This window comes from Amblyomma mixtum, chromosome 2 (genome assembly GCF_055824585.1).
Source record: "Amblyomma mixtum isolate Tamu chromosome 2, ASM5582458v1, whole genome shotgun sequence".
Taxonomy (NCBI): Eukaryota; Metazoa; Arthropoda; class Arachnida; order Ixodida; family Ixodidae; genus Amblyomma; species Amblyomma mixtum.
The window spans coordinates 90,419,095-90,446,484 of record NC_143013.1 but is presented as its reverse complement, the minus strand read 5'-3'; the positions used below and the strand labels follow the sequence as shown (position 1 = coordinate 90,446,484).

The following is a 27,390-nucleotide window of genomic DNA, read 5'->3' as shown; positions in this document are numbered from 1 at the left end:
GCACGGCGGCTCGAGCAGACGATTTTCACCGCTACCGGAAGTATGCCCGTGACGTCGAAGCTGCCGCGGCTCGAGCGAATAACAGCGTGTGGTGGCCTGCCGACGTCATGGGACTAGTGACGTCTGTTTTCCCGATTTTGGTTCCAAAATGGCTCCCTACGAAGACACCAAACGGCCCGCGAATTTTAAAAAACACGATTTTTAAAAATTCATAATAAATTGCCGGCTCAGTTCCGAAGACTCATACTTGTTGTGAATGCTTCTGAGCATCACTTCTAACATTTACAAGCGGCTTTTAATTCTTTGCATGGTCCCTTTAATAACTCTTCGTACATAGGTTAGCCAGAGCGTTGCATTATCATGTGTTCAACTTTATCATACACATTATATAATTTGTATCCGCAATGTTTCCACCGATTACATTCGGATTATTTGGGCTTAAATGCTCGTTCAATTATTTTTTCCCTTTGGCTGTCCTACGGGGGATATTTTAATAACACGAAAATGTAGAAATTTGTGATCCACAAGCAAGCGTTGTAGCCACCTTCACTCAAATGTGTGTTGCGCTTGTTGGTGGCTCTCTTACGAGTGCCAAAAGGTGTTCTAACTGACGTTGCAATCAACATGAGCACGTTCGGTTTTCTTTATCGTCATTCTAGAGCTCACTGGCACCGACGCCCGCATTTTGAAAATTGTGGACGAGGCGCAAAACATTGCGAACTGAAGTAGCACCAACGCGAATACAGCACTTGTTTTAGAACTTTCTGCGAGACTAAACCGCCGTTCCTAACGCCCGCGCCTACTATTCTTTCGCTAAGTGTTGTGTTGCGGGAACGCTTAATGCCCTTTATCTTCGCCAAATCATGTCCGCGAAATTTTGGCTATCCGTTTGTTTCGGGAGAGGTTCGTTCTTTCAACCTCACGCTATATTCTGCCCTCCTTTACCCCGTGATACGTTAGTGGTGCGGGAGAGGTGTTCTCCATACCTGACGCTATATTTTCATCGTCTGTGCAGACGACCGTTCTCAACAAAGCACGACCAATATATCTATAGCTCCCAACGGATTGCGAACGTGTACACCTTTTTTGTACAATTGGAATCGAGTGTCGAGCATAGCTCGGTTGTAGCAGATTTTGGTTAGGGTCGGATGATACACATAACGGAGTAAAGTATAGCGAATAGAGTACTCTCACCCACTCATCACCCAACAAGCATTATCTGCCTCTCTGAAGCCTCGCATGCGTGCCTCAGTTTGCCTGTCTCACCTTGATCGGGGAAGAAGCCGTCTTTGAGGCGTCCGGATCTCGGGGTGGTTCCCACCGATGCCACCCGTAACGAAGGTGCAGATTACGCACCTGGGCCGCCGCGGTGGCTCAGTGGTTATGGTGCTCGGCTGCTGACACGAAAGACGTGGGTTCGATCCCGGCCGCGGCGGCCGAATTTCTTTGGAGGATAAATTCTAGAGACCCGTGTACTGTGCGATGTCGGTGCACGTTAAAGAACCAATGTGGTCGAAATTTCCGGAGCCCTCCACTACGGCGTCTCTCATAGCTTTAGTCGCTTTGGGACGTTAAACCCCATAAACCAAACCAAACCAGATAACGCACCTGCCCTGTGACTTTAGTTGTGCGCGTCTGGCTTCTCTGTCAGGCTGGCTTCTGCTGGCACCACAATTCTTGCTTCCACTAAGGGAAGAACAACAACGCCGGCTTTGGCAGCTTGTATGTATATAGGCACGGATTTCAGCGTCGCTTAACTTCTTAGATTTTTATTTCATCTCAGTTTGTTTTTAGGCACTTCTCTTCTTTCGCTGATGCGAAAGGGCATTACAGAAGCAGAAAGAATGCGAATTTTTAAGAGCCGTTTCGTATCAAAACGCTGAATGGGGGCGATCTGCGTCAAGTGCCTGAATATATCGAGCTCGTTTCTGCACTTTTTTTCCTTTTATACCTTGTACTTTGTACATATGCTTGCAATCAGTCAGTTGGCTAAAATGTCCCTTAAGAGTATGTATTGTGTAGCTTCAGTTTCTTCTTTATGTCATTCCTCTAAACACCACCCAACAGATAGAGGCTTCCCACAGGCGCTGACACAGCTTACGAAGACACCACCGGACAGTTTTCGCCAACATGGCCCTCCCACTACAATCGCATTCAAAACATTTCCTCGCAGTTATTAAGGTAGAAAATACGTCTGCGAACCACTCTTAGCGGCTCTTTGTGCCTCTAATTGTGAATTCAGCTTGTTTCTTGGTGAAGGACGCGAGCTACTGCCGTAGGGTTGAAGAGGGCTTGCTGGATGAGCAAGTATCTCATGGCATGTGCAGGCAAAGCACCCAAGTTCTGGCAATTGTACTCAACGGGCGGAACCTAGCGTAAGTATGTTAAGGCACATAGCAATAGGCTACACTCTGTGGAGGCGCCCGCGTTCTTCAACTTGACAGGGCTGGAGCCCAATACCAGAATATGAAGGCAGTCTTTAAGTAATGTGCGCTACCTAGAGCGAACGTGACAAGAAATGAAATACCTTATACAGTATGAGATAACCTGCTCTAATCAGAGTGGACCAATCACTCGTAGGCCCCGCTCAGAGCCATAAAACTGAAAAAAAAAATGTTCCATTTTGAAATATTAACAGTTAAGAGTTCAGAAATGAATAGAAAAGAGCTTTTTTTTTCTTTCATAGTGAATGAATAGAAGAAGCTAAAAGAATGTTATGTCGAAAGTGGCTGCAAATGTCATCCGCGGAACGTGTACTTATAAGAGCCTAAGAGCCGTTACAGGCACATAGAATTTTTTTAATCTAAACCACGTTTAAAAGCACGTTGAAAATATATGGGGCCATACACTCCCACTAAAAATATATGCATTTTTAGCTATACAGCCAAGAAAGCACAACGTACGACTCTGGGAATAAATAAAAACCTTTATTACTTCATGTTACCTTCAGGTGCTCAACAGCAGAGCTGATGAAATATCAGTAAGAAAAAATTGAACGGTAGCATAGTTAAGTGTTCGGGGCCTTGTGTTTTCAGAGCAACCAACTTTCTTCAATATCATGCACAGGGGCTCTTCTCCATGGGTCCAGCGGAAGGCTTTGTGTCGACTGCTGCGTTTCGGGACCTGGACGAGTCTTCTTTCCGTGAGGTTCCCATTCAGGACCCTCGTTCTTGCGTGCTCACCATCTGCCGTACGTCAGGAACAACGGGCTTCCCCAAGGGTGCCGCCAGCACCCACTACAGCTTCGTGGCTCAAATGGCCACATTTGGGTAAGTGTGTGGACGCTTCAAGTGTGTGTGGGGGCTACAAGAAAACTCCTGTCATGAAAATCAGTGCCGTTGTTACAGAGGCCCGAAACGAACTTACACAGTTGAGATGTCTGTGAACCAGAATTCTGGCTAATCGGCTTTCCTGCGGGAAAAAAATCCCTAATTCGCGGAAAAACCAAATTACTCTCAAAGAGCTAAGGGCATCTGAAGGTATAAATGGCCAAAGACCCAAGGATAGACATAGAGTGCTAACATCTACAGGTTTTTACAAGTGAGCGGTTGGTGTTATTAGCATTTTGCTGGCATCGACGGGCGAAGCAAGTGGAGCTCTTCGCCGCTGTAAAACAGAAGTAACTCTTCAAATTAGGTGCGGTAACAATTCTAACACGTTATCAGCAGATTCCACGTTTGCAGAGACCTTTGTACGCAACAGATCAGTTTTACCTCTCTGAAATGACATCGTCCGACCAATGGCTACGCTCGCTCCATTGACCATATGCACCACATGCCACAAACACACGCTATTATCATTAGGTCAATATCATGCTAAATAATCTGACATCAAAAGCTACTTTCAACAGCTGGAGCTCAGAGTCCTTCTCATCATGTATGTTTTCTGGTCAAATGTTTAGGGGAATCCCCCAAGGTGGGACCACCGGGACCCGGGACCACCGCTTCACCGGTGGTCCCGGGTTCGAACCCCGGACCAGGACGAATTTTTCTTTAACTACGAAGTTTCTGAGAAAGCTGTATAGCTTTCCTTTGTAGCCGTATGGCTGCGCTTGGGTGGATGCCAATGAGTAATTACTCCCTTATGTATGTTTTCTGTTTCCCTCACTCTTTTTAATACATTTAAATTTCTAAACGTGCTTTTCAAACACACAATTTGTTCCTTAGAGAGCACCGTACACACCAAAACATTTATACTCGAGGCAGCGCCTCGACCCCAAAAACTACACGGACGCAGTGAAACCGGGGTAGCCTTCACTGTCTGACGAGCATTGCAGGTCACTGCACAATAATTGCGGACTCGAAGCTGTTAGAAATTGTTTCTGATATGTTATGGTGCCGAGCATAATCTCATTCCGCATCTCGTCCGGCACGACAAGCTTGCGAATCGAATAGTTTAATCGGCACCACATCTCTAGCTTCCCAATCTCCGTACCACATTTATACTTTCTGAAAGATTTACGACACAGAAACAGTCAGTTATTAATGGAACACTAAATGCGCCGTTGTGACGGAAGCTAATCAGAGATATCCTTATGAAGAGCTTCCTTCCGGCATGTGCAGAGAGTATTCCTCATTTATACTCAGCCACTGAGTTTCACCATCAGTGTCGATGGCGGTGTAAAAATGTTGTCCAAAAGTACGCTCATCTCTAAAAAAAAAACAGTGCACCTTGAGAATTTCTATAAAACAATTGGTGTAATCACACTCTTCGCCATTAAATGCAATACGCGACCACATTAAAGAGCCAGGTCCAGGGTTCCTCTTGCCTACACAGACACGGGCTCTTTTTCCACTTTCACTATCACAATAATTATGCGAAAGGCCACACGGCATACAAATAAATGACCGCTTCATCAAAGTAGCCTCCAAATTTGGCTTCGGTATGCTTCTTGTCTTCGATTCCACATTCTCCATTTCGGACATCACTAGTTTCAAGATCGCCAATACGGGCCTTGAAAGTATGTTGACAACCGGCGACTGCCGCTGGTCATCTAGAAAAGAAAAACATCATGAAGCTTGTGATATGTTCGTCAGCAAACTAGTCTGCAGGCAGCCATCAAGCATGCGAGTACTGCCTATTGTCGTGAAGCGTACTTTGAAAGTCTGTACACTTTTGCGAAGTGTACGTCTCTAAGAGAATAGGTCTGTGGCGCACCTGGCCAGTGTTAGGTCTTGATACTATCCCTGCGCCCGCCTAACACGTCTCCATTCCTCTTTCATGTGTCCCTTGGTGTCGCAGGCCATGCAGTTCATGGGACGAAAGTGACGTCGTGCTCGCAGCGTCTTCAATCGTGCATCCTTCAGGCATTGGCTGGATAACTTTTGGCGTACTTCTGGGCTCTACTGTAGTCATGATGTCTGGAAGTGCCAGTTTTCAACGAGTCAGAGACCTCGTAAGCAAGTACAAGGTGCTACGTAGCTACTTTTTCTTACCTTTTTCTAGCTTAAATTTCTTTTTTATTATGTGGTTATCTGTTTGATATGCGCAGCGTATTCTGTTTAGGATTTACACCGCCTGCAGCAAAAGTTGATTTGTGCTTGCAATGCTGCTTTCTTGTGAAGTTTCTTCTGAGTAGGAGCCTGTTTAATTTATTTCAATACTTTTTAAGTCGATGTTTTGTAGGAAGCATGCGGCCTCGATGCCCACACTTTCATGTATGAGCCCGAAGTGTCAATGTGTTATCACGCCACTTGATCGATCGTGCATACTGCTGTTATTCAGCACGCCCTAGAGAGATTACACTGCGAATGAACTGCTCAGTGTTCTGGTGGCCATCCTACCATCTACTTAGTGCCGACCGCCTGAGCTCCCTGCTAGTAGGCTCTAGATTAAAGGCGGCGAGTCTTCTACCGATGCATAGAAAACATCGGGTGCACTTGCAGCCCACTTCGATGTCTTCCGAAGTGCTCCAGTTAGAATCCCAAATCAATAAGTAGGTTTCGCATATCGTTCTCATTGCATCTTCGTTTCGAGGCAACAGTATTGAAGACAATACAAAGAGGACAGCAGGTATGCTTTCAGCATTAGGTTCAAGAGCAAGGGATGTGTTAAGTGAAAGCCACGAGCAATAAAAAACTCTAAGGTTTACGTCCGCCAAGAGTGCAAGCTGTGGAATATTATATGCACCGAAACATCACGAGAGGGTGCAGAGCTGCACGTTTTTCACCATCAGCCTGTAGTAGGGGGTGTATGAGGTGTGTATAATTTAAAGCCTGATCTGTTGCCTATGTTTTAGGGGTGAATTTGTGCTTGCAGTTTTTGCTCGATGCAAACGCAACATCCAACGTACGTAGTCTGCAAGTAAACCAACTAGTAGGATCATGTTTTTTCCCAATGCCTTTTTTTACGTAATTAAAAACTAAGAAGTAACTTACCTACTGTAGTTACTATTAGTGCACACAAAGTACGAATTCTCATAGGCCTATGATTGCCTGCCCCCGCGGTAAATATTTAGCCTACAGACGTAGTCTTGCGGTCTATCGAAGAAACCTTTATTTAAATCCGGCCTTTCGCCGTGAACTGCTCAGTCGCAGAAGGCGCGTCTTCTTGCCTGATCTCGTTAAAGCCACGGTCGAGGAGTGCAACATATAGAATAGTAGGGACAACTCAACAAGTTATTACTTTGCCGCCCGCTAGTGTTTAAACTATTAAACATAACAACGTGATGCTTAGTCATTACGACCGGCCAAATGGATCCTACAATTGACCTTTGGGAGGACCAGATTGGCCTCTTCTAATTAGCCAGGAAAAAACTGCGAATTTAGCCTCGATGAGATAGAAAGTGGTTAAAAACGCATGGAAATCTCCGCCATACATTTTTCAGATGTATGCAGCCCCATAGGGACTGGTGTCCTAGATAACGCAATTTTCCAATTATTAGATCAGGGTATTTGGTGCATTTTAGGAGCAAAGTTTAAGAATTTTGACGGCAAGTGTTCTGAAGTAAAATTACTTTAGCAGAAGTCTGCAGGTGGTGCGAACGAGACATTATGATGTTCTAGAGGGATTGAAGTAAACAATACTTTGAGTGCTTGGCCTAAATCTCTACGCATGGTTTCCCGCTAAAATAGTCTGGACGTAAAAAAAGTGACTGCGGACAAGAGTACCGAAGAAAAGAAGGCACTCTTGACAGAATAAAAAAAGCACCAACGACATCAAGCATTTGGGGGATCCCAGAACGGCCCACCGCGAACAGCAAAGAAAGTGATTTAATATTAAAGAGAAAAACGGTATAGAATATGTTAGAAATATCTGCATCGTACTTTGTCATCCAGGTGAACAGGGCCGCGGCGGTCGCATTTCGGTGGAGGCGAAATGCTGAGGCCCGTGTATTGTGCGATGTCAGTCCACGGTAAAGAACCCTTCGTCTTCTAAAATACCTGGAGCCCTCCACTACAGCATTTGTCGTAGCCTGCGTTGCTTTGGGACATTGAACCCCATAAACTGAACCAAACCAGTACCTGTACTGGACATTTTGACAATGGAGCAGGGTCTGTTCAGCGATGCTTGCAGTCACATTAAAGATCTGATATTCACCTGCTACGAATCGAACCAAATCGTACGTCATTTAACGCGCCTGAGTGGAAGAGCAACAACTCTGAGGCAAGACAGAAAACATTTGCGGTGAAGGCCGTAAATCTCAAAAACTTCGGCAGAGACACTTAAGATTCTTTCGTGTGGGAAAGCGAACGCATGTCATCAATGCGAGACGTCGACGTTTGGTAGCGGGTACCGAACTGAGTTTTTTTCAGGCGGACAGTGTTTTTTTTTTTAAATAATCACTGAACCTGTTCATTTATTCGCCGTCAGAACACCCAGTGTGTGACAATGTATGGCACCTTCTTGCATAGGGACGCCGAAGTTCGTCAATTCATTGTCTCCGAGTCGCCAACACGTTACAGTGCGTGGAAAGTGGTAGCCAACTTGTGCCTCGGAGAGGGTCAACCGCATGGCGAGGCGGGATGTGTTCGACGCGTCGAAAGCTGCTGTGTTCGCTGGTGCCCATAGTGGTTGTTCAGCGCGAGACTTTACATACAGCTGTAAAACCTCTGGCCTCATCGGGTGGACATAGACACAGCCAACGTAGGGGTTGAGCGGCGTCGAACTGAAGGTCATGCTCGGGTGGCAGCCACCAGTGAGCAAGATACCAGAGCCCTAAAACAATGCTCTAGGCCGTACAGGCAGTGAACAGGCTGGAAACGCGGACCAGAACATTCGGATACAGAGGCACCAGGTCGAGAAGTGGCGCAGATTTCTGTGTCAAGGCAGCACCAACCGCACCATTATTATAATAATTGCCTTTTTCATCAACCGTCATCAATTGCGTTGCGCGTTGCGGCATAATTTTGTCATTCATTTAGGGTACTAAGCTTAAAACTGATAAGCGCTAAGTATACGTGTAGCTTTTAATTTAGAATCCATGCTACCAACTCGAAAAGGTTCAGTAGACTAAGAATTCTATGCAGTGCGAGTAAATCACGTACTTGAATAAATTATCGGTAATACTGTTGATGGAACGGAAATGACAGTTCTTACTTGACGATGGAAGGGGCATTTGGTAGACTATTATGAGTTCGCCAACACACATTTTGTGTGCTTTAAAGCAGTTCCAGGTAATTGTTTATTTGTTTATTTGGCACCTGCACCGCCTTTCGGAATTACAGCAGGGGGCACTTTCACAATCACGGACAAAAAATCATACACTTAACGCGTGAAAAAAGGCTTCATCAGGTAGAACATTAACAATATGTGGCGGCAACATTCCATTCGCGAACTGTTCGCAGAAAAAAAAACAATAACGAAGTATGTCACCTTTAAAAGGAAATTCGTACAGCTTTAAATTTTGGTCCCGTCGCTTCGAGACCTTGCAGGCTTTATAGAGCTTAAAGTGGCAACGAGCAAAGGGAGTCAGTACAACCATTCATATCTTTGTTTATTGTTAATGTCGCAGTAATTTTCTGTCTAGCACTTTTGCTCTGGGAAAGGATCATTACCGGTTATACGCAAAGTACTGAAAAAAAAAATCATTGAAACTGGTAACGGCGAATTCGTTTCCTTGCGGTACACAATCTCTCTACAGATAGTTTTGTGCGCGTCTCTGAAATAAAAATATTGCGCTTAAGCTTGTTTCCTCAGTAGAGAGATTAAGCAAGAGTTCGCGTAATAGGTGGCAGTTATATTTGAGCCCACAGTTTCTTCTGGGCAAGCTTCCCACAGGGGCACACGCGAAGACGGCAGCCGCTCAGCGGGGAAAACTTTATCCCTGGATACCTCAGTGATTGCGCCGGCTGAGCGCGTAGCGGAGGCGTCTAGATGGTTATTCAAACTGCTCTTGAAAAGATAGCCGCCAGCAGGTGTGGGCGAATTTCATTTTTCGTGGCAGGCGGCGGAAAAGTGATAAGTTTGTAAATAAGAGCCGGAGAAGCAGGCCGCTGCTGGTGCACAGTTCCCTGGGAGCGTCATGATTTACACAGCCGAGCGTAAAGAGCACACAATTTTTTTTTAATTCCCTTCTTTCCCTCTTCTTCCCTCCTATTCTCCGGCTACACTTCAGGTGACCAAACACTACATGATTGTGGTCAGTCTTTGCTTCTAAAGTTTTACAAACCCTACGCACGTGTGCACTCTTCGTGAGGTTAGCATGGCAGTGAAGCCGCTGCCTCTAACTGCTGGGAAGCACGGCGTAAACGTGAAAAATTTTTCAGATGAAATTTCGGGACATTAAACTAAAGACGTTTTCGGCCAGTCCCTTTGCGGACAGAGTCCCTTGCCCGTAGTTCCTGCAGGGAAACCGCAAAAGGCTTGCGGGCTCTCACATCCCGGCGAAGCAGAGCTTTCGAGAGGAGTTGTGATGGCAGTATAATATGACCGCGAGGTCAAGCGTGAGCGCACGCCACACCCATAAACGGCGAAGGCACGCGTGACGTGTGGTCGGTATGAGCGAAGCAGCGCGTTGGTTTAGTCGAAGAACGTGCGGCTCTCGCTGTAAACTCTCCCGTGATGACATTTTAATATTTTTCTTTCAGAAAATTCCGACAATTACGTTACTTCCTAATGCGAAATTTCAGCCGTTTCTACTTTTCGATAGTTTGAGGCAAAAAATTCGACGGCGGTGGCCGTAAGCTTCTGCTTCGACGGCGCGCACCTCTGGATTCTGACGGCGACACCGCTGGCCTCTGCTATCGCAGCTTGATTACAGCAGCGACAGACTTCCAGTGGTTGTCTCGCCGATGGCTCGGAAAGAACTGGCAGAGAATAAACTATTTATATATGCAGGCGGTTCGCAGTGGCGAACGGCGGCGGCTATGCGTTTCGGCTAGGGCGGTGCAGATATCGAGATCCGCCGCCACTGATCCGGCGCTCTGATTGCCGCCGCACAGGGGTGGCATTGGAGGGGGAGCGAAGAGAAAATTAAGTTACCGGAAGGTCGCGGGAGATGGCGCCAGGAGCACGCGTAACTAGAGCAGCGCGCTGTCCCGGCTGCGGAGCTGGTTACAACGGACAACGGCGCCGCCGCGAACTGCTGGAACGGGAGCCATGGAGCTGCGCTCTAAAACGACGCCTGTATTAGTGAAGGGTGATAATAAAATGTATATTTCTGTTCACACGGTTAAAAAAAGACGCAAGTTAGCCCCGCCCATCGGAGCTAGGCAAACAGGTAACGATAGCTGATAAACGTGTTTCACAGCGTATCGCTCGGCCACATGTGACACGTTAACCCATTTATTCACAGTGAGCGTTTATTTCAAGGAGCGTCGTTAACCCTTTATTACTACTACCTGCTCTGGTGGGGCAGTGGTAGGAGCGCTGAGCTGCTGAGCCCGAGAACGCAGTTGCTGTCCCGGCCGTGGAAGCTGCGTTGCAATTCAGACGAAATGCAAAGCAGCCGTGTAGTGCATGTTCGCAGTGATTTTGATGAATCTCATCATCATGTTCCTTACTCCGCCCTCTGCAGGACAAAGACCGCCCCCGTATCTCTCCTATCAACCCGGACCTGTGCCCGCTGTGGCTACCCTATCCAAGAAAACTTCGAAATCTTATCCGCCCACGTAACTTTTGACCGCCGCCTGCTACGCTTTCCTTCCCTTGAAATCCGGTTCTTTACCCATAAAGACCATCAGTTATCTTGAGTTGGCATTACGTACCCCAGCCCAAGCCCATTTCTTGTTTATTTTGACTTGAATGTCATTAACCTGAGCTTGTTCCCTGGCCTACTCAGCTCTCTTTCTGGCTCTTAACGTTATACCTGTCATTTTCCTTATTGGAGTACGGTACGTTGGCCTATATTTAAGTTGAGCCGTTTTCCTAAGCCCGGACGTTTCTGCTCCACAGGCGAAGACCGCTGAGATACAGCTGTTATATACTTTAATCTTGAAGGGCACTGGTAAACTGCCATTCATTATCTGAGAATGTCTGCCAGATGCGCTCTCCAGGATGATGAACTATCGTAGTTCCTATCCGAAGCCTACACTGCCGTACCCTACAGTGCCCATAAGTGACCTTTGGACATAATACGCATATATCCTACCCTCTTACATTTGTTGGTGACAGAAGAAATGAAAACCCCTCACCGAAGAACGGCGTCCGCGCATGCTGCGTCAACCCAAAGAAACACTGCAAGCTCTTGAAAAGCATTTAGGAAATTCGTAGGCGAGATTCGTAGCCTTTAAAATATGACTAATATGGAGGTGACCTAGTGTATTTCAGGAGCTCAAACCTTTCCAAACAGTAAAGAAGTTATCGGATGACTTAAGCCGTGCTAAAGTTTCGACAACTGGGCTTGGATCAGCGGTAAAAAAATGAAGGACTTTCCCCGTCCTTTTTCGCATTGCTCACCCGCTGCTACACGTTGGTCTGTGCCTTAATTTAATGCGTGAATGTTCTGCGTCGAGTAATGCAATAAGGAAGCTTATAACAAATCGTAGCTTTTTCGTTTATCATTTGAATGTTTTATTCTTCTTTTCCTTTTTCCAAGCGGCCCGTTTCATATATTAATGAAAAATGTTAAGAAACTTCTAAATTTCGCGTAAACTTTATGCGCCTGATCCAGTTTTGACTGCCTTGCAATTTAGCTCATTTGTAACATCAACAAAAACTGCTTTTATTGCAGGTGTCGGCTATTATCCTTCTTTCTGGGCAATTGCGATCGCTTTCAGCCGAAATGCTGAAGACGGGCAGCCGTCTCGCAGGGGTTCGTCGCATCACCGTCAGCGGAGACCGCTTCACAGAGTCAACCCGCAGAGCTGTGCAGACCGTATTTAGTGACTTGGAGACCATGGCGAATGTGTACGGTATGACCGAGTGCATGGGCCTCCTCTGCTCACCCTCCATTCATGGAGCTCGAGGGACGGACGTTGGCTTCCCAGCTCCGTGGTCCGAGATCAAGGTACATATGCGTGAAGAAAGTGACAACGTGTTGTATATTCTTTGTTTGCTGTTTGGAGTGTGCTTTCTGCCGTGTGGTGGAAGGAGCGGATGGCACTGCAGACCACCTATCGTTTTTCCTTGGCCGCTCATCCTCACCTCAAGTAAACACTATCCAACAGATTACTTTGGCAACTTTAGTTCTATTAAGGTTGGTGTAAATATTTTCCACTAACCATTTGCGTACATTTCAGGCAGAGAGTACATTTTTAGGCGCCTGCAAACTCCTCCTCCATCAAACTAAATCTACTCCTTGTGGCTGACCATTTCTCCACCATCTCAGCACTGATGGCGCAGTTGGAACTAGAGGTGCGGCCTCTCAGGCCTGAACATTACTGACAATCAGCGCTATATATATATATAAATATATATATATATATATATATATATATATATATATATATATATATATGATATGTGTAGGCATATAACACATATAATTACGAATATATTAAAAAAATAAAGTTCTACTCTGTGGTTAGTTCTCCCAGACAGCATGCAATAACCTTCGCGCGTTTTTGTCGAGGCAGTTCCTTTGATACAAGTCTTCTGTAACGTGTGAAGCGAGGCGAGTTTTACAATGCATTGTTTTCTCTTAACTGCGCAAAACACTGAAGAAATAAAACGACGAAAACACCTTCCCTTACTGTGCTGCTGTCTTCCCTGTTCAATGTTTTGCGTTCATCGTGTAGCTTATTTTGGGGACAGCAGGTTCACTGCAGGCAACAATGAACAGGGTGCAGCCTGTGCAGGACAGCCGATCCTGCAGCACATACAGAGAATCGGTAAACACACGAGTTAAAACACGACCAAAAATCGCACTGTTGTTACTCTTGAGAACATTACCTGTTTGTTCCAGCACATGACAAGAAAAAGAATTTTAAACAGTCATCATCATCATCAGCCTGACTAAGCCCACCGCAGAGAAATGGCCTTTCCATTGTCTCTCCAATTAACCACGTCCATTTCCAGCTGCGGCCAGCGTATTTTCGCAAATTTCTTGATCTCGTCCGGCCACCGAAATATCTTCCGCCCCTGCTACGCTTGCCTTCTCTGGAAACGCACTCTGTCACCCTTAAGGACCAGCGCATTCTAGTGCCTTCACATTAAATGCCCTGCCCAAGCCTATTTCTTCCTCTTGATTTCGACTAGGAATCAATCCGCATTTGTTCGTTCACCCACCCTGGCCGCTTCCGGTCTCTTAATGTTCCACCTGTCTTCTTTCTTGCCATAGCTCGCTGCATTGTACTTAACTTAAGCTGAACCGCATTCGTTTGCCTGCACGTTTCTGCCCCGTAAGTGAGCACCGGTAAGATATATACAGCTGTCGTATATTTTCTGGTTTAATTCATAGGGTTTAACGTCCAAAAGCAACTCAGGCTATGAGAGACGTCGTAGCGAAGGGCTCCTGAAATTTCTATCACCTGGGGCTCTTTAACGTGCACTGGCATCGCACAGTACACCGGCCTGTAGAATTTCGCCTCCATCCAAATTCGACTGCCGCGGCCGGGATCGAACCCGCGTCTTTCGGGTCAGCAGCCGAGCGCCATAACCATTAAGCCACCCAGACGGTGCTGTTGTATATTTTCTTCTAACGAATATTGGTAAACTGCCATTCATGACCTGAGAGAACCTGCCATATGCGCTCCACCCCATTGCTATTCTTCTAGTTATTTCCCCCCCATAATTCTGATCACTGGTCACAACCATTCCTAAGTAGTCGTAATCCCTTACTTCAGCACCTCGGTACCAACTGCGAACCGCTCTTTTCTTTCGAGACTGTTAAACATTACTTTGGTTCTGTGCATGTAAATTTACGACCTACTGTTCTGCTTTGCCGGTCTAACTCCACTGATCATTCTTCTCAGGTCATATTCAGGATGACTTAATTAGCAAGGCAACGAAATCAGCGAATCGCAAATTACTTAGGCATTTTGTATTAAATCTTATCTCAAACTGTTTCCGATCCAGACCTCGGAACATCTCCTGTAAACATGCGGCGAATAGCATCGTGTCTCCCTGCCTGGCACCCTTCCTTACTAGAGTTTTATTGCTTACTTTATGAAAGGCCCCGCCGCGGTGGCTCAGTGGTTATGGCACTCGGCTACTGGCCCGAAAGACGCGGGTTCGATCCCGGCCGCGGCGGCCGAATTTCGATGGAAGCGAAATTCTAGAGGCGCGTGTACTGTGCGATGTCATTGCACGTTAAAGAACCCCAGGTGGTCGAAATTTCCGGAGCCCTTCACTACGGCGTCCCTCATAGCGTGAGTTGCCTTGGGACGTTAAACCCCAATAAACCAAACCAAACCAAACGTTTATGAAAGGCTATGGTAGATCAGCAATCGTTACAGATGTCTTCCAGTATTTTCGCGTGCGCACACGCACGCAAGCACACGCGCACACACACACAGACAGACAGACAGACACACAAAAATAGGAGGCGGAAGGAAACGCCGTTCATTTGCGGCTTGAGAAATCCTCCGCCCCCTTAAGGAGTACACAGCCGAGAGGGGGGCAACAGGCAAAGTTACTATATCGCATTTTTTTGCGAAGAGAAAACAAAAAAGCACGGTTTGGCATCTGACAATAGAATAAGAATAAATAAGAGTTTCAATAGAGCACTGTTCTTGGACACTTGGAAAACGTTTTTTTTTCTTCAAAAATAAAACAAATGTATTGTAACTGAGGATGAAAATGGAGCTTTGTGTTCATTCACAACAGGGAGAATGAGCAGCCAAATATTTGTTCATATTTGGGAGAGACATAATGAAAACATTCGTACGTTATTTTCTTGCAGCATTCAATAATCGCGGAAGATTATACCGGAGTGTTTGTTGATCAAAGGCAGTGCGGCATTTTGGAGCTTTCCACCGTTCTGAAGTTCGGATGCTGTAGATAGGATAATTAGGTATTAATTCTGCCATCTCCGTAAAAACTTAACTCTCTCGTTGGAGACCTAAACGGTACTGCCTGCATGATTTGTATTCGGATATATTTCTTGCTTTCAATAAATTAATCGAAGCAAAGACAAGTGAAGACGGTGCTCTGTATTCAACTTTTTGAATACTTCGTACTGTTTTTTTCTGCAGACTTTCAAGCTTCAAGAGATTTGTTTTTATTTTGTTCCCCAAACTAAATGAGAATAGTTTAGGTGGGAGACAAAGGGAGCGTTGTGGACAATTAGTGTAACTTTTTTTGGAAGAGCATAGCGGTCGCGATTTATAGTTCATGTTATGCAACTCAGTTTGCTTATTGGACTGTTTACATAATCATTTCATTCTAAAGTTAGGTAAAATATACCCTTAATGCCTTGATGCCATCTGTTTTGTTTTCCATTTGGTCAAAAAACTAGTATCTTTCTTTTGTTTGCGTTAATTTTTAAATGATTGCTGGAAGTCCCAAAGTCTAATCTGCGCAGAAAAATATTTGCTTTGGTAATTCCTTCAGCTTCAGAACGTGATGACAACAAAGCACTCGTGTCGTCGGCATATATAAGGAACTTGGTATCGGAGCAAATGTGTACAATATCCTTAATATACAAATTAACTAAGACAGCGCTCAAAATGCTACACTGTGGGACTTGTAAGAAAGAGAGTTGGGGTTTGATGCCCCAGTAGCTAGCGCCGACGAAGGACAGAAAGAAGAAGAAAGACGAAGCTGACGAAGCTCGGGTTTTGCGCTCCAGAACGCTGGAGACGGCCACTCCCCCGTAGTGGGTACGTGCCATTTTATTTGAGGCCAACCAACCAACCAAGAACGCTGGTCTGTTGAGCAGCTCCACTCGAATGAAGATTGTGGCCATCCAAATTAATTGTGCGAGTAACCTCATCAGACTTGGTGGAGGTGCTACCCGCTCTTCCCCTGAAGCTACGCCACGATCTCCAGGCTACTAGGCTCTACCACGACGTCCGACACACCGGCCCAACCTGCCCAGCCTGTCCCCATCGCTGTCATCTGTTCCGGTGCCGTGCGTCAGCGCGACCCTGCGATCTTTAGCGGCACGGATGATACCGACATCGAAGATTGGCTCGCCTCCTACGAACGCGTGAGCGCATACAACAAATGAAATGACGTCGTTAAGCTCATGAACGTCATCTCCTACTTGACCGACGCCGCCAACTTGTGGTTCCGCAACCACGAAGCGGATTTCACTATCTGGATGGCTCTCAAAACCAGCCTGATTGACGTCTTCGGCCGCCCCGCTGCCCGAAAACTTCGTGCCGAACAACGGTTGCGCAGTCGTGCCCAGCAGAACGGCGAGAATTTCACCAGCCATAGCGAGGACGTCATGTACTTGTGTAAGCGCCTCAACCCATATATTAGCGAGGCCGACAAAATCAGACACATTCTGAAAGGGATTGAGGACGACGCATTTCAAATGCTGGTGTCTAAAAATTCTGAAATCGTCTCCGACGTCGTCTCTTTGTGTCAGAGCTACGACGAGCTCCGCAAACAGCGTCATGTCACCCGGCGTACTATTTGCCCGGACGACATCCTTTCGAGCTTAGCGGTAGGCGGTGCTGCTAACGATCAGCCGACCCTTCTTCAGCACATTAAGCAGTTTTTGCGGGAGGAGGTCGCCCGTCAATTATCGCTGGTTACCTGTCAACTCGCCCCAACGCCATCGCTGTCTCCTGCTATTCAGCGCGTCATCCAGGAGCAGGTTGCTGAGGTCCTGCCGCCCACTAATCCACCCCCTCCTTTCCATGCACCGCTGGCATATGCTTAAGCAGTCATCCGCCCACGACCTCAGCCGGTTGTTCCTACTTATGCGCCACCTGTCAACGTGTACCCTCAGCAGCAGCTCGCTCCTGCACTGCCACTCACTCACCATCCTCTTCCTCGCAGCGGTCCCCGCCCTGTGAATACGTGGCGCAGCCCAGACGACCGACCGATTTGCTATGCCTGCGGTCTGGCTGGTCATGTGGCCCGCTGGTGCCGCACGCGCGGATCCGGTCCACACGACTACAACCGCTCGCCGACGTACGACGTTTCATTGCCCTCCGTGCGTGTCTTTTCTCCTCTCCCGCCTCAGAATCACTCGCCGTCTCGCTCCGACTCCTACAGCCGAAGCCATCGGTCACCGCATCCCCGACGTCGTTCGCTCTCTCCTATGCGCCGCCGGTCACCACCCCTCCAAGCGGAAAACTAGGCGCCGCAGTTCCGGGGGCAAGAACTGTGCCGTCAACGACTGTCTCAAGCCCTATCACCGCTCCTATGAACGTTATTGACGTGCTCGTTGAAGGTGTTCCTGTTAACGCGCTTATTGACACTGGTGCTGCCGTTTCTATCATTAGTCGCAAGTTGTGCCGCAAACTAAAAAAAGTGACGATGCCGCTTTCTGACCTCTCGCTTAGTTCCGCCAGCGCTCACCCCATTCGCCCTCTCGCAGCGTGCACTGCCCGCCTCGTCATCCAAGGCCTCTCCTACACCATTGAGTTCTTCGTTCTCTCCCACTCCTCTTACGACATCATCCTCGGGTGGGACTTTCTGTCCGCGCATCACGCCATCATTGACTGTGTACGTGCTCAAATTGATTCGTTGCCGCTGTGTTATGCTCTTCTGGACGCCCCCCCCCCCCCCCCCCCCTTGTTACCGCCGCGCCTATTCTCGTCGCTGACGACATCGACGTGCCAGCTTTCTCTTCTGTTCTTGTGCCGCTGACCTCTCTGACGCTACTGTCCTTTATTCACCCTCTCCCCTTTGTGCGGACCGCAAATCTGTCATGCTCCCGCATGCCGTGCTCACACTTTCTGGTGGCTGTGGCGCCCTATACGTCGCGAACCCGTTGCCTTTCCCCACCACTTTACTTCGGGGAGAATCGCTTGGCTCGATTGATGTCATCGATCTCGACGACGCTTCTCCTGTCCTTGATGACGCTGACGCCCATGAGATAAACGACCTCACTCCTCCCGTCGACGTCGCCTACCCATCCTCTCCCGATATGTTTTCCCATTCTGTCGATGCCGCTCTACCACCTCACCAACGCACTCAGCTCATCGCTTTGCTGCAGCGCTTCCGCGCGTCCTTCGACTCCCACCAAGCACCGTTGGGTCGTGCAACAGCGGTACGCCACAATATTGACACTGGCACCCAGGTACCCCTGCGCCAACGCCCCCACCGCGTCTCCTCCGCTGAGCGCCGCATCATTGATGAACAGGTGAGCGACATGCTACACCGCGGAGTGATCCAGCTCTCTCACAGCCCGTGGGCTTCTCCGGTCGTGCTCGTCAAGAAAAAGGACGGCTCCATTAATAGATTCTGCGTAGACTACCGTCGGCGAAACAAAATTACTCGGATGAACGTCTACTCCCTGCCTCGTATAGATGACGCGCTGGATTGCCTGCAGGGAGCGGAGTACTTTTCTTCGTTAGATGTGCGCTCTGGGTACTGGCAGATGCCGATGGCCGACGTCCATCGCACGAAAACAGCTTTCATCACGCCTGATGGGCTGTATGAAATTAATGTGATGCCCTTCGGTCTCTGCAACGCCCCTGCCACTTTTGAGCTTATGATAGACAATATCCTCCGCGGGATTAAATGGAAGACATGCCTCTGCTAATTGTTTGATGTTGTCATCTTCTCCCAGAATTTTACGTCTCATCTTCTCCGCCTCGAGAGTGTTCTTCACTGTCTCAGTGACGCTGGCCTGCAGCTGAACTTGAAAAAGTGTCGCTTCGGCGCCCGACAGCTGACTATCCTGGGCCATGTCGTGTCCAAGGGCGGTGTACTACTGGACCCTGCCAAGCTCCGCGCAGTTGCTGATTTCCCGAAACCTCCATTCCTGAAAGAACTCAGAAGCTTTCTTGGACTTTGCTCCTATTTTTGCCGGTATTGCAGCCCCGCTTACACAAATTCTCGCTGGCAGCCACGACTTGTCGGCTTGGTCCCCTGCATGCGATGAAGCTTTTGCAATGCTGCGCCAGCTTCTCACCTCTCCTCATATCTTGCGCCATTTCGACCCTTCCGCGCCTACTGAACTCCACACAGACGCCAGTGGCATCGGTCTCGGTGCCTTTCTTGCTCAGCAGAAACCTGGTTTCAATGAGTACATCGTTGCTTACGCGAGCCGTACACGCACAAAAGCGGAGAATAATTATTCAGTCTCAGAAAAAGAATGTTTAGCGATTATTTTGGCGATCACAAAATTTCGTCCTTACTCATATGGGCGCCCGTTCCGTGTCATAACAGATCACAATGCCCTTTGCTGGCTGTCTTCACTCAAAGATCCTTCTGGCCGCCTCGCTCGTTGGGCTCTCCGTTTACAAGATTACGACATTCGGGTCATTTATCGTTCCGGCCGTAAACACTGCGATGCCGACGCCCTCTCGCGCTCCCCTGTGACCTCTGATCCTGACCCACCATCTATTTCCGGCCTCACACCTTCTCTTGGCACCACTGATATGGCTTCTGAGCAGCGAAAGGATCCTTGGATTACTTCTCTTCTGGATTTCTTAGCCAACCGCTCAGCGCGTCCCCCTTTTAGAGCGCTGCGTCGTCAAGCTCATCACTTTGTCTTGCGTGACCAGCTGCTGTACCGTCGGAACTACCTCCCCGATGGTCGCAAATGGTTGCTCGTGATTCCAATGCAACTCCGCTCCGCCATTTGTACTAGTTGTCACGATGACCCGCAATGCACCCATGCCAGTCTGCTGAAAACTTTTACCCTCCTGCGCCTTCGGTATTATAGGCGGGGCATGTACCGTGTTGTCCGCCAGTACATATACGCTCTTGCCTGGAATGTCAGGGTCAGGGTCAGGGAATGTCCGAACCCACCACCGCACTCATCTGCACCTATGCAACCTTTACCTTGTCCAGCCCGGCCATTCGACTGTGTTGTAATTGACCTTTACGGCCCTCTTGCCAGCACTTCCGCAGGGCACCGCTTGATTATCGTCGCTATTGATCACCTCACGCGCTATGCAGAAACTGCTCCATTACCAGCTGCGACGGCCTCTGATGTAGCCGGTTTCATACTTCAGAACACCATTCTTCGTCACAGTGCGCCTCAGTAATTGCTCAGCGATCGGGGTAGCGTCTTGTCCGGCGTTGTGGAAGCCCTTCTTCAGGAGTGTCATATCGTTCACCTCACGACGTCTTCGTACCCCCCGCACACGAACGGCTTGACCGAGCGCTTTAACCGGACTGTCGGCGTCATGATGGCCAAGTATTTTTCTGCCAATTACTCCGACTGGGACCGCGTTCTACCTCTCGTTACCAACGCTCGCAACTCTGCAACACAAATCACTGCTGGTTTTTCCCCGTATGTTCTTCTCTACGGACGCGAGCCTTACTCCCTTACTGCCCCACCATACTCCCTTAGTGCACCGATTCGTCGGATTTTGCAACCGCCTCTCAAGCCTCCGCGCATGCCGAAGAATGCTGTCAACTAGCCCGTTCCTTTACTTCGCACGACCAGCACCGTCAAAAAACCGCCCGAGCGCTTCTCCCAATCTGCCGCCGTCCTATCGTGCTGATTCCTTGGTTTGGCTTTGGGTGCTCTCCACCACCTCAGGGCAGTCTACAAAACTGCTGAGAAAATACCAGGGCCCCTATCGCGTTGTTCAGCAGACATCCCCAGTTAATTATCCGATCGAGCCCATCACGCCTTCGTGTGATCAGCGCCACCGCGGCCGTGAAAATGTGCACTTGGACCGCCTGAACCCCTGCTACGACTCAGCTCTCGTCTCGTGCCCTTAGGCCGCCAGTATGGCGCCTCTTCACCCGGGGGGCATTGTAAGAAAGAGAGTTGGGGTTTGATGCCCCAGTAGCTAGCGCCGATGAAGGAGAGAAAGAAGAAGAAACACGAAGCTGACGAAGTTCGGGTTTTGCGCTCAAGAGCGCTGGTCTGTTAAGCAGCTCCGCTCGAAGGAGCTGCTTAACGTGGCCGTTAAGCCACGTTAAGCAGCCACGTTAACGTGGTCGTTAAGGCTTAATGTGGCCGTCCACATTGTTTGTGCGAGTCACTTCATTACACACTCCTCAAAATTATGTGCTTTCTGTGAGAAGTGAACCCGTTGATGTCGATATATTGAAATCTTTTTGATAGGTAACTTTTGAGCAGAGCTAAAATATGACTTCTACACAAGTGACTCTGCAATACCTGCATGTCTGCTGTAGGACTGCTGCAGTAGTACTCGGCAATGCCCTTGACCAGTCAATTAAGTGAAAGCGAGGTATACCTATGGCTGAATTTTAACGCCTGTAGTGGTTATTATTTCAAACCTAGGTAAGTGATTGTGCATCTCATTGCGATGCACTCGACTGACAACCTGTTATTATATATGCAGGAGGTATTGGTAATTCAAAGTACGTCAGTGACCAGAAAATGAAATGGAGCACAAATAATAAAATTTACAAAAACAATAGAGGAGAACGCAGCTCCTCAGGTAATGTAATAATTACAACTAATTGCTGCTATAAACATTGCTCCTATAAAAAGAATATATGCAAAACTACATAGTTCCAGCTCGAAGACTTCTTAGTTAAGCAACTAAAGAAACTACAACAAAGTTACTTCGCCCGCAATACCTTTCTTCAACTAGCATCATGGACACAATTTATGATTACGGTCATCGTTTCTTCACGGTGTTTTGGGCGAGGCAGAATAGTGTGGCAATGTATCTGAGAACAGCTTGTTTTGTCATCATCAGACTCACTGTTGTAATTTTGGTTACGTCAGAAAAGAGATACCAAGAAGACCCGTCCAAACTTTACAAGGTGCAGGCTTCTGTCTCTATTGTCGCTGTAACTACACTCTGCGTTTTATAGCATAATCTATTGTGTTTTGATTCCCAGACATATTTTTTCCTTGTCTTCTTCGTCATGGTTTTCTCACAGCAGATGTTCCTTAAGAATGCAGCGGAGTAGAGAGACCAGAAAACGTAAGAATCATTTCCTAAGGAATTAGGGCCTGAAACTGCATATTTTTGGCACATTGAAGTGAAACTACTTCACTGTGTCCCAAACAGTGTATCGATCTGACCAGTAATGACGGAGTTATAATGCACCGCTACTAAAACCAAACTTTCTTGCAGGTTGTTGATATAGTGACACGGCAAAAACTGGGGTCCAACGAAACCGGCGAGATATGCTTTCGCACACCTATCATGATCAAGGAATACTACAAGAGACCGAAGGAAACTGCCGAGATGATTGACCAAGACGGCTGGTGCAAGTCAGGTGCGGTATGCATCGTTGTAAGGCAACAGTTTTGTGTCTGCGTCGCAGCGATCAAGGGGATGATTGCCAAAGAAGGCTATATTGGATGCTGTAATTTGGGCTTTTCAGATATCCAACGGAAAATTAAGTATTGACTCCGTCGACTTGCACCGTGTTCCCACATTGTTTCTGCTCAGACCAACGTCGAAACTTTCTTTAAGAACTGAGAGGCCATTATCAATAAGGCAAGCGCTATCTTCTTAATCTGCGCCACGCCCCTTCCGACGCTTCATTCATAGTCCGTATGGAATATATATTTTGGTGTAGCTATTTTTTGCACAAGGTACTTTTGACAGGAAGACTTGTACAACGTGGTATATGCGGAGCACAGCAGCAATCCGCAATGTGCGATATAATGTATACAGCACATTCTGAGAAAGGTAGTTGGTCTATGTTCCAAAAGCCACTATGTTTATTCACACGCATGCAGATCTACTGCTGCCGTAGCGCCCCACCGGCAGTTTGCTCGCAATTTTGCACCGGCTCAGGTCTTCTATTGGGCTCTGCCACAGTGGGGGAGGACCCGTTCATTTGTTTACAATCGATATCAACAGATGTGGCTAATATTTCGACATTTGGTGCCTTGAGATCACCAGGGCTTTTTAATTTGTTGTGTTTCATGTGAACGTGCGGTCTACCCCCGCTGACAGAAACATATTTACCCCGGGAAACGAAGCAGTCAGATAGGAAGGAGTGTACACAAGTGTTTCTGTGAAATGCACACAAGTGAAATGCAAGTGATGACGCTTTTAGTCTATGTCATTATCTTGGCATTCGTTATCATCATAATCATTAGCCTGACTGCCCACTGCAGAACGAAAGTCTCTCGCATGTTCCCCCAATTGACTTTGTCCTTTGTCGGCTGCTCTCACAGTATCCCGGCGAACTTCTTAATCTCAACCGCCCACCTAACTTTCTGCCGCCTCCTGCTACGGCTACCTTCTCTTGGAATCCACTCCGTTACCCTTAACGACCAGCGGTCATGCTGCCCTGTCCAAGCCCACTTCTTCCTCCTGATTTAGACTAGGATGTGATTAACTCGCGTTTGTTCTCTCCCCCACTCCACTCACTTTTGGTCATTTAACTTTACAGCTACAATTTTTTTTCATACCTCGCTGCGTTGTCCTTAATTTAAGCTTAACGCTTTTCGTTAGCCTCCACGTTACTGCTTCATAGGCAAGTACCGGTAAGATACAAGTGTTGTATATTAGTCTGTTGAAGGATATGGTTAAATTAACATTTATGACCTGCAAGAACCTGCCATATGTGCTCCATCCCATTCTTATTCTTCTACTTATTTCCCTCTCATGATCCAGATCAGCGTTGACTACCTGCCCTAAGTAGACGTATTACCTTACCTTTTCGGACACCTCGTTAGCAACTGTCAATTGCTGGTCCCTTGCTTGACTATTGAGCATTGCTTTGGTTTTCTGTATGTTAATTTTTAGACCCACCCTTCTGCTGTGCCTGTCTAACTCATCGATCATGCTTTGCAGATCATCTCCTGTGTGGCTTAGCAAGGCAGTATCATTCATGCCCAGCAATTCTGGGCAAAAGCATTTTTCATCGCGAAGCCGTTTATGAACGCAATGTTTTCTTATATGTAAGGTTTCATATTAAAATCACGGCATCCTGAGGTCACCCGACGGCCGACTTCAATTTTGTTTCTATTAACCAATTCTCTATTGGAAAAGCGTTCCCCATTAGTTTTCTATGGCAGACTTAACTGTTCGATACGACGGTTGGAAACATTTTTAAAATTAAGATTTCTCTCCACATCAGAAGAATAGAACATTACTTTCAATATTACCCTAGCCGTTACTTACGACATCCTAATATTTAAAATTTTTGTCCAAGAAAGCTGGACTGGTATCGGAGTTTATTTAGGTATTCTCCGCTGGCATTTACCCTCAATTCTTCCCACCTCCTGTAAACAGGAGGTGAACCACATCGTTTTTTGTTCTTCAAAAGCCCCTTGAAAACCTCATGTGGCAGAGCAACAAGTTTTAGTGGAATAGGGAATAGTGGTGCCATACCGGACATGGCTGTTCATTTGGGAATGCGATCAGCTCGGCACCAGACATGCAGCCGTCTACAGCTTATACCCCACTCAAGAAGGCTCTATTGAGAACCAAAGTAAGCTTTTTCTCGGGAGAAAAGCACCATCACAGCAGCGACATTGTCCTCAAAGAGATAGTAGTAGTAGTACAAGACCTTTATTCGGCCATAATTTACAGGCCGAGCATGTCCACCGCCTGGGCGACCAGAAGTCGCAGTTCTTCCTCCCCTTCAGCGCCAAGCCCGTCGAGCCAGGTGGTGATGGATAAAGGAGGTGGCAGGTAGGAACCCGACTGCTGAGCAGCCGGGCAATAGAAGAGGCAATGGGCCAGGTCCGCATAGATACAGGGGCAGTTGGGACAGGAAGGGTCCGATCGATAGCGATAGAGAAAGAGGCGAGACGGGGTGATAACTGCATTCATTTGGATGTGCGGAAGAAGGCGAGCCTCCGGCACCGTGAACGGTGGATGAGGGGGAGGGTAAAGGCGTTTGTCTAGGCGGAGGGCGAGGTAGACCTCTTTTATGGTGCTGCGAAGGGTGAATCTCCCACCGTCCTCCAAGGGCTTGCTTGGGCCAGGGGATCAACGGTGCCCGGAAAAGTGTGTCGCGGGCGAGCTGATGGGCCAGCTCATTGCCGTCAATCCCTGAATGTCCAGGGACCCAGCGGAGGAAAACGATGGAAGGCTGCATTGCGGAGACCGCTCGTTCGACCTCCTGTTGAAGAGAAGGGGTCAGGGTGCGTTTCTGTATGTGGTGTATAGCGGCTTGAGAGTATGAATAGTCTGTGTGCTCTTGGAGAGAGGGAAGGAGGGCAAATGACTGGAGGGCATGCGCAATGGCGAGGACCTCGAGGGACAATGCGTCTGGAGGGTGTAGACACGGCCCGCTGGTGTGGGTTTCAGGAGCAGGAAGGTGTGGATGGTACAGGGCGTAGCCGCAGGAACCTCGAGGAGCCACGTAAGAGGAATCCGTGTAGGCTACACCCTGGATATCAAAGAGAGGGGAAAAGTGCTGCGCGGCTGCATGACGACGGCCGGCGTGCAGGACGGGGGACATGTTGGTCGGGAGGGGAAGGATACGAAGATTGGGAGCAGAGGTGGGAATAGGAGAGGTAAACGGGGAGATTGGAATGGGCGAGATACCCGCTTGAGTCAATAACCACTGACCCTGACGGGTAAGGGAAAGCCGGTCAAGCTGCGAGTCACGATGGAGACTGAGAAGAGAACGAAGAGGATGGAGGAGGCCTGTGGCAAAGAGCTTAGGGGTAGAGGTAGTTATAGGGAGGTTGAGAACTGCCTTGTAGAGGCCCACAAGGGCAGTCTCGAGAGCGTTAAGTTGAGTCTGAGTGAAGGAAGCGTAGGGTGCAAAGTACAAGACCTTGTTGAGGGCCAGCGCGTGGGCAACTCGGCACGCATGAGCCTCGTGGGGACCTGAGCGCCGAGTGACCACGCGCCGCAGGAGGTGAGTTACGGAGTGGCAGGTGGTGCCTGCGTGGTGGAGGGCTTGCACGTTCTTGGCTGCATGCAAAAGAAAGCCAAGAACTTTGCACTGCGTGACGACAGGAATGGGAGAGCCAGGAAGGTGGAGAGAGACGGAGTGGTTGTGTGAGCGCTGGTAGGAGGAATGGTTGAGAAGAAGGAGCTCGGATTTTTCAGGAGCAGGACGGAGGCCAGCAGTGGTGAGAAAGGAGTCGATGAGATCTAGGCCACGTGGCAGGGTGTCCTGTACGTGACCGGGAGAGCCAGACGAACACCAGAGAGTGATGTCATCGGCGTAAAATATATGATGCAGGTCGGGAATTTCAGCTAGCTGGGAGGCGAGAGGGGCCATAGCAAGATTGAAAAGGGTAGGATAGAAAACAGCACCTTGAGGAGTGCCTCGGGTGAGGTTGTGGGAATCGGACAGATAGGTGTCGACTCGAAAGCGAGCGACATGTTTAGAGTGGAATGAGGGGATATAACAGTACATGCGGGAGCCACAGTCTAGGGAGTCGAGTTGGGAAATGATGTGGTCGTGCCACACACTGTCGAAGGCCTTGCGAACATCGACGGTCACAAGTGCGTGAATTTGAGTGGGGGTAGGTGACAGAAAGGGGTGCTGGAGAATCAGAAACATGTCCTGTGCACAGACGCGGTGTCGGAAGCCGAAGAGAGAATGGGGGACCAACTCCCTCGCCTCGAGAAAATTAGACAGGCGAGTCAAAGCCATTCGCTCAAGGGTCTTACCAACACACGATTTCAGGGAGATTGGACGGAGGTTAGAGAGAGAGGGAGGTTGGCCCGGCTTTGGAATCATAGAAATGAGGGAGGAGGTCCAGGAGCTCGGCATGCAGCCGCTGTTCCAGGCCTCATTGTAGGTTTGAAGGAGGAATTCTTTGGCGCAGTCAGGAAGGTTGCGAAGTGTGGTGTATGTAATGGCATCCTCACCAGGAGCCGAGCGTGTAGCATTAACAGCCAGAGCCGATTCGAGCTCTCGGAGAGTGAAGGAGTGGTCCAGATTGGGGTTGGGTCCGCCCGAGTACATCGGGTAGGAGGGTGCCACAGGGGAGGAAGGTAGAGAGAGGCGAGGTGATTAAAAACATCAGAGTCTGAGGCAGGGCTTTAGCTAGAGTGGGAGCAAGGGCAGGCTTAGCGCCAAGGAGGGATTTGAAGAGAGACCATGTGGATCGCGAATGCAAAACAGAGT

General features: G+C 48.1%; 1 protein-coding gene across 1 annotated transcript in view; it reads left to right on the top strand.

Moving 5' to 3' along the window:
• Positions 1-27,390, top strand: part of LOC149360111 (uncharacterized) — a 61,170-nt gene that overhangs the window by 23,084 nt on the left and 10,696 nt on the right. Inside the window, exons 4-7 of the mRNA XM_089572179.1 lie at positions 3,067-3,269; positions 5,242-5,410; positions 12,113-12,388; positions 22,464-22,608. Coding sequence (XP_089428305.1) covers positions 3,067-3,269; positions 5,242-5,410; positions 12,113-12,388; positions 22,464-22,608 — 793 coding nt within the window. The remainder of the gene's footprint in view (positions 1-3,066; positions 3,270-5,241; positions 5,411-12,112; positions 12,389-22,463; positions 22,609-27,390) is intronic.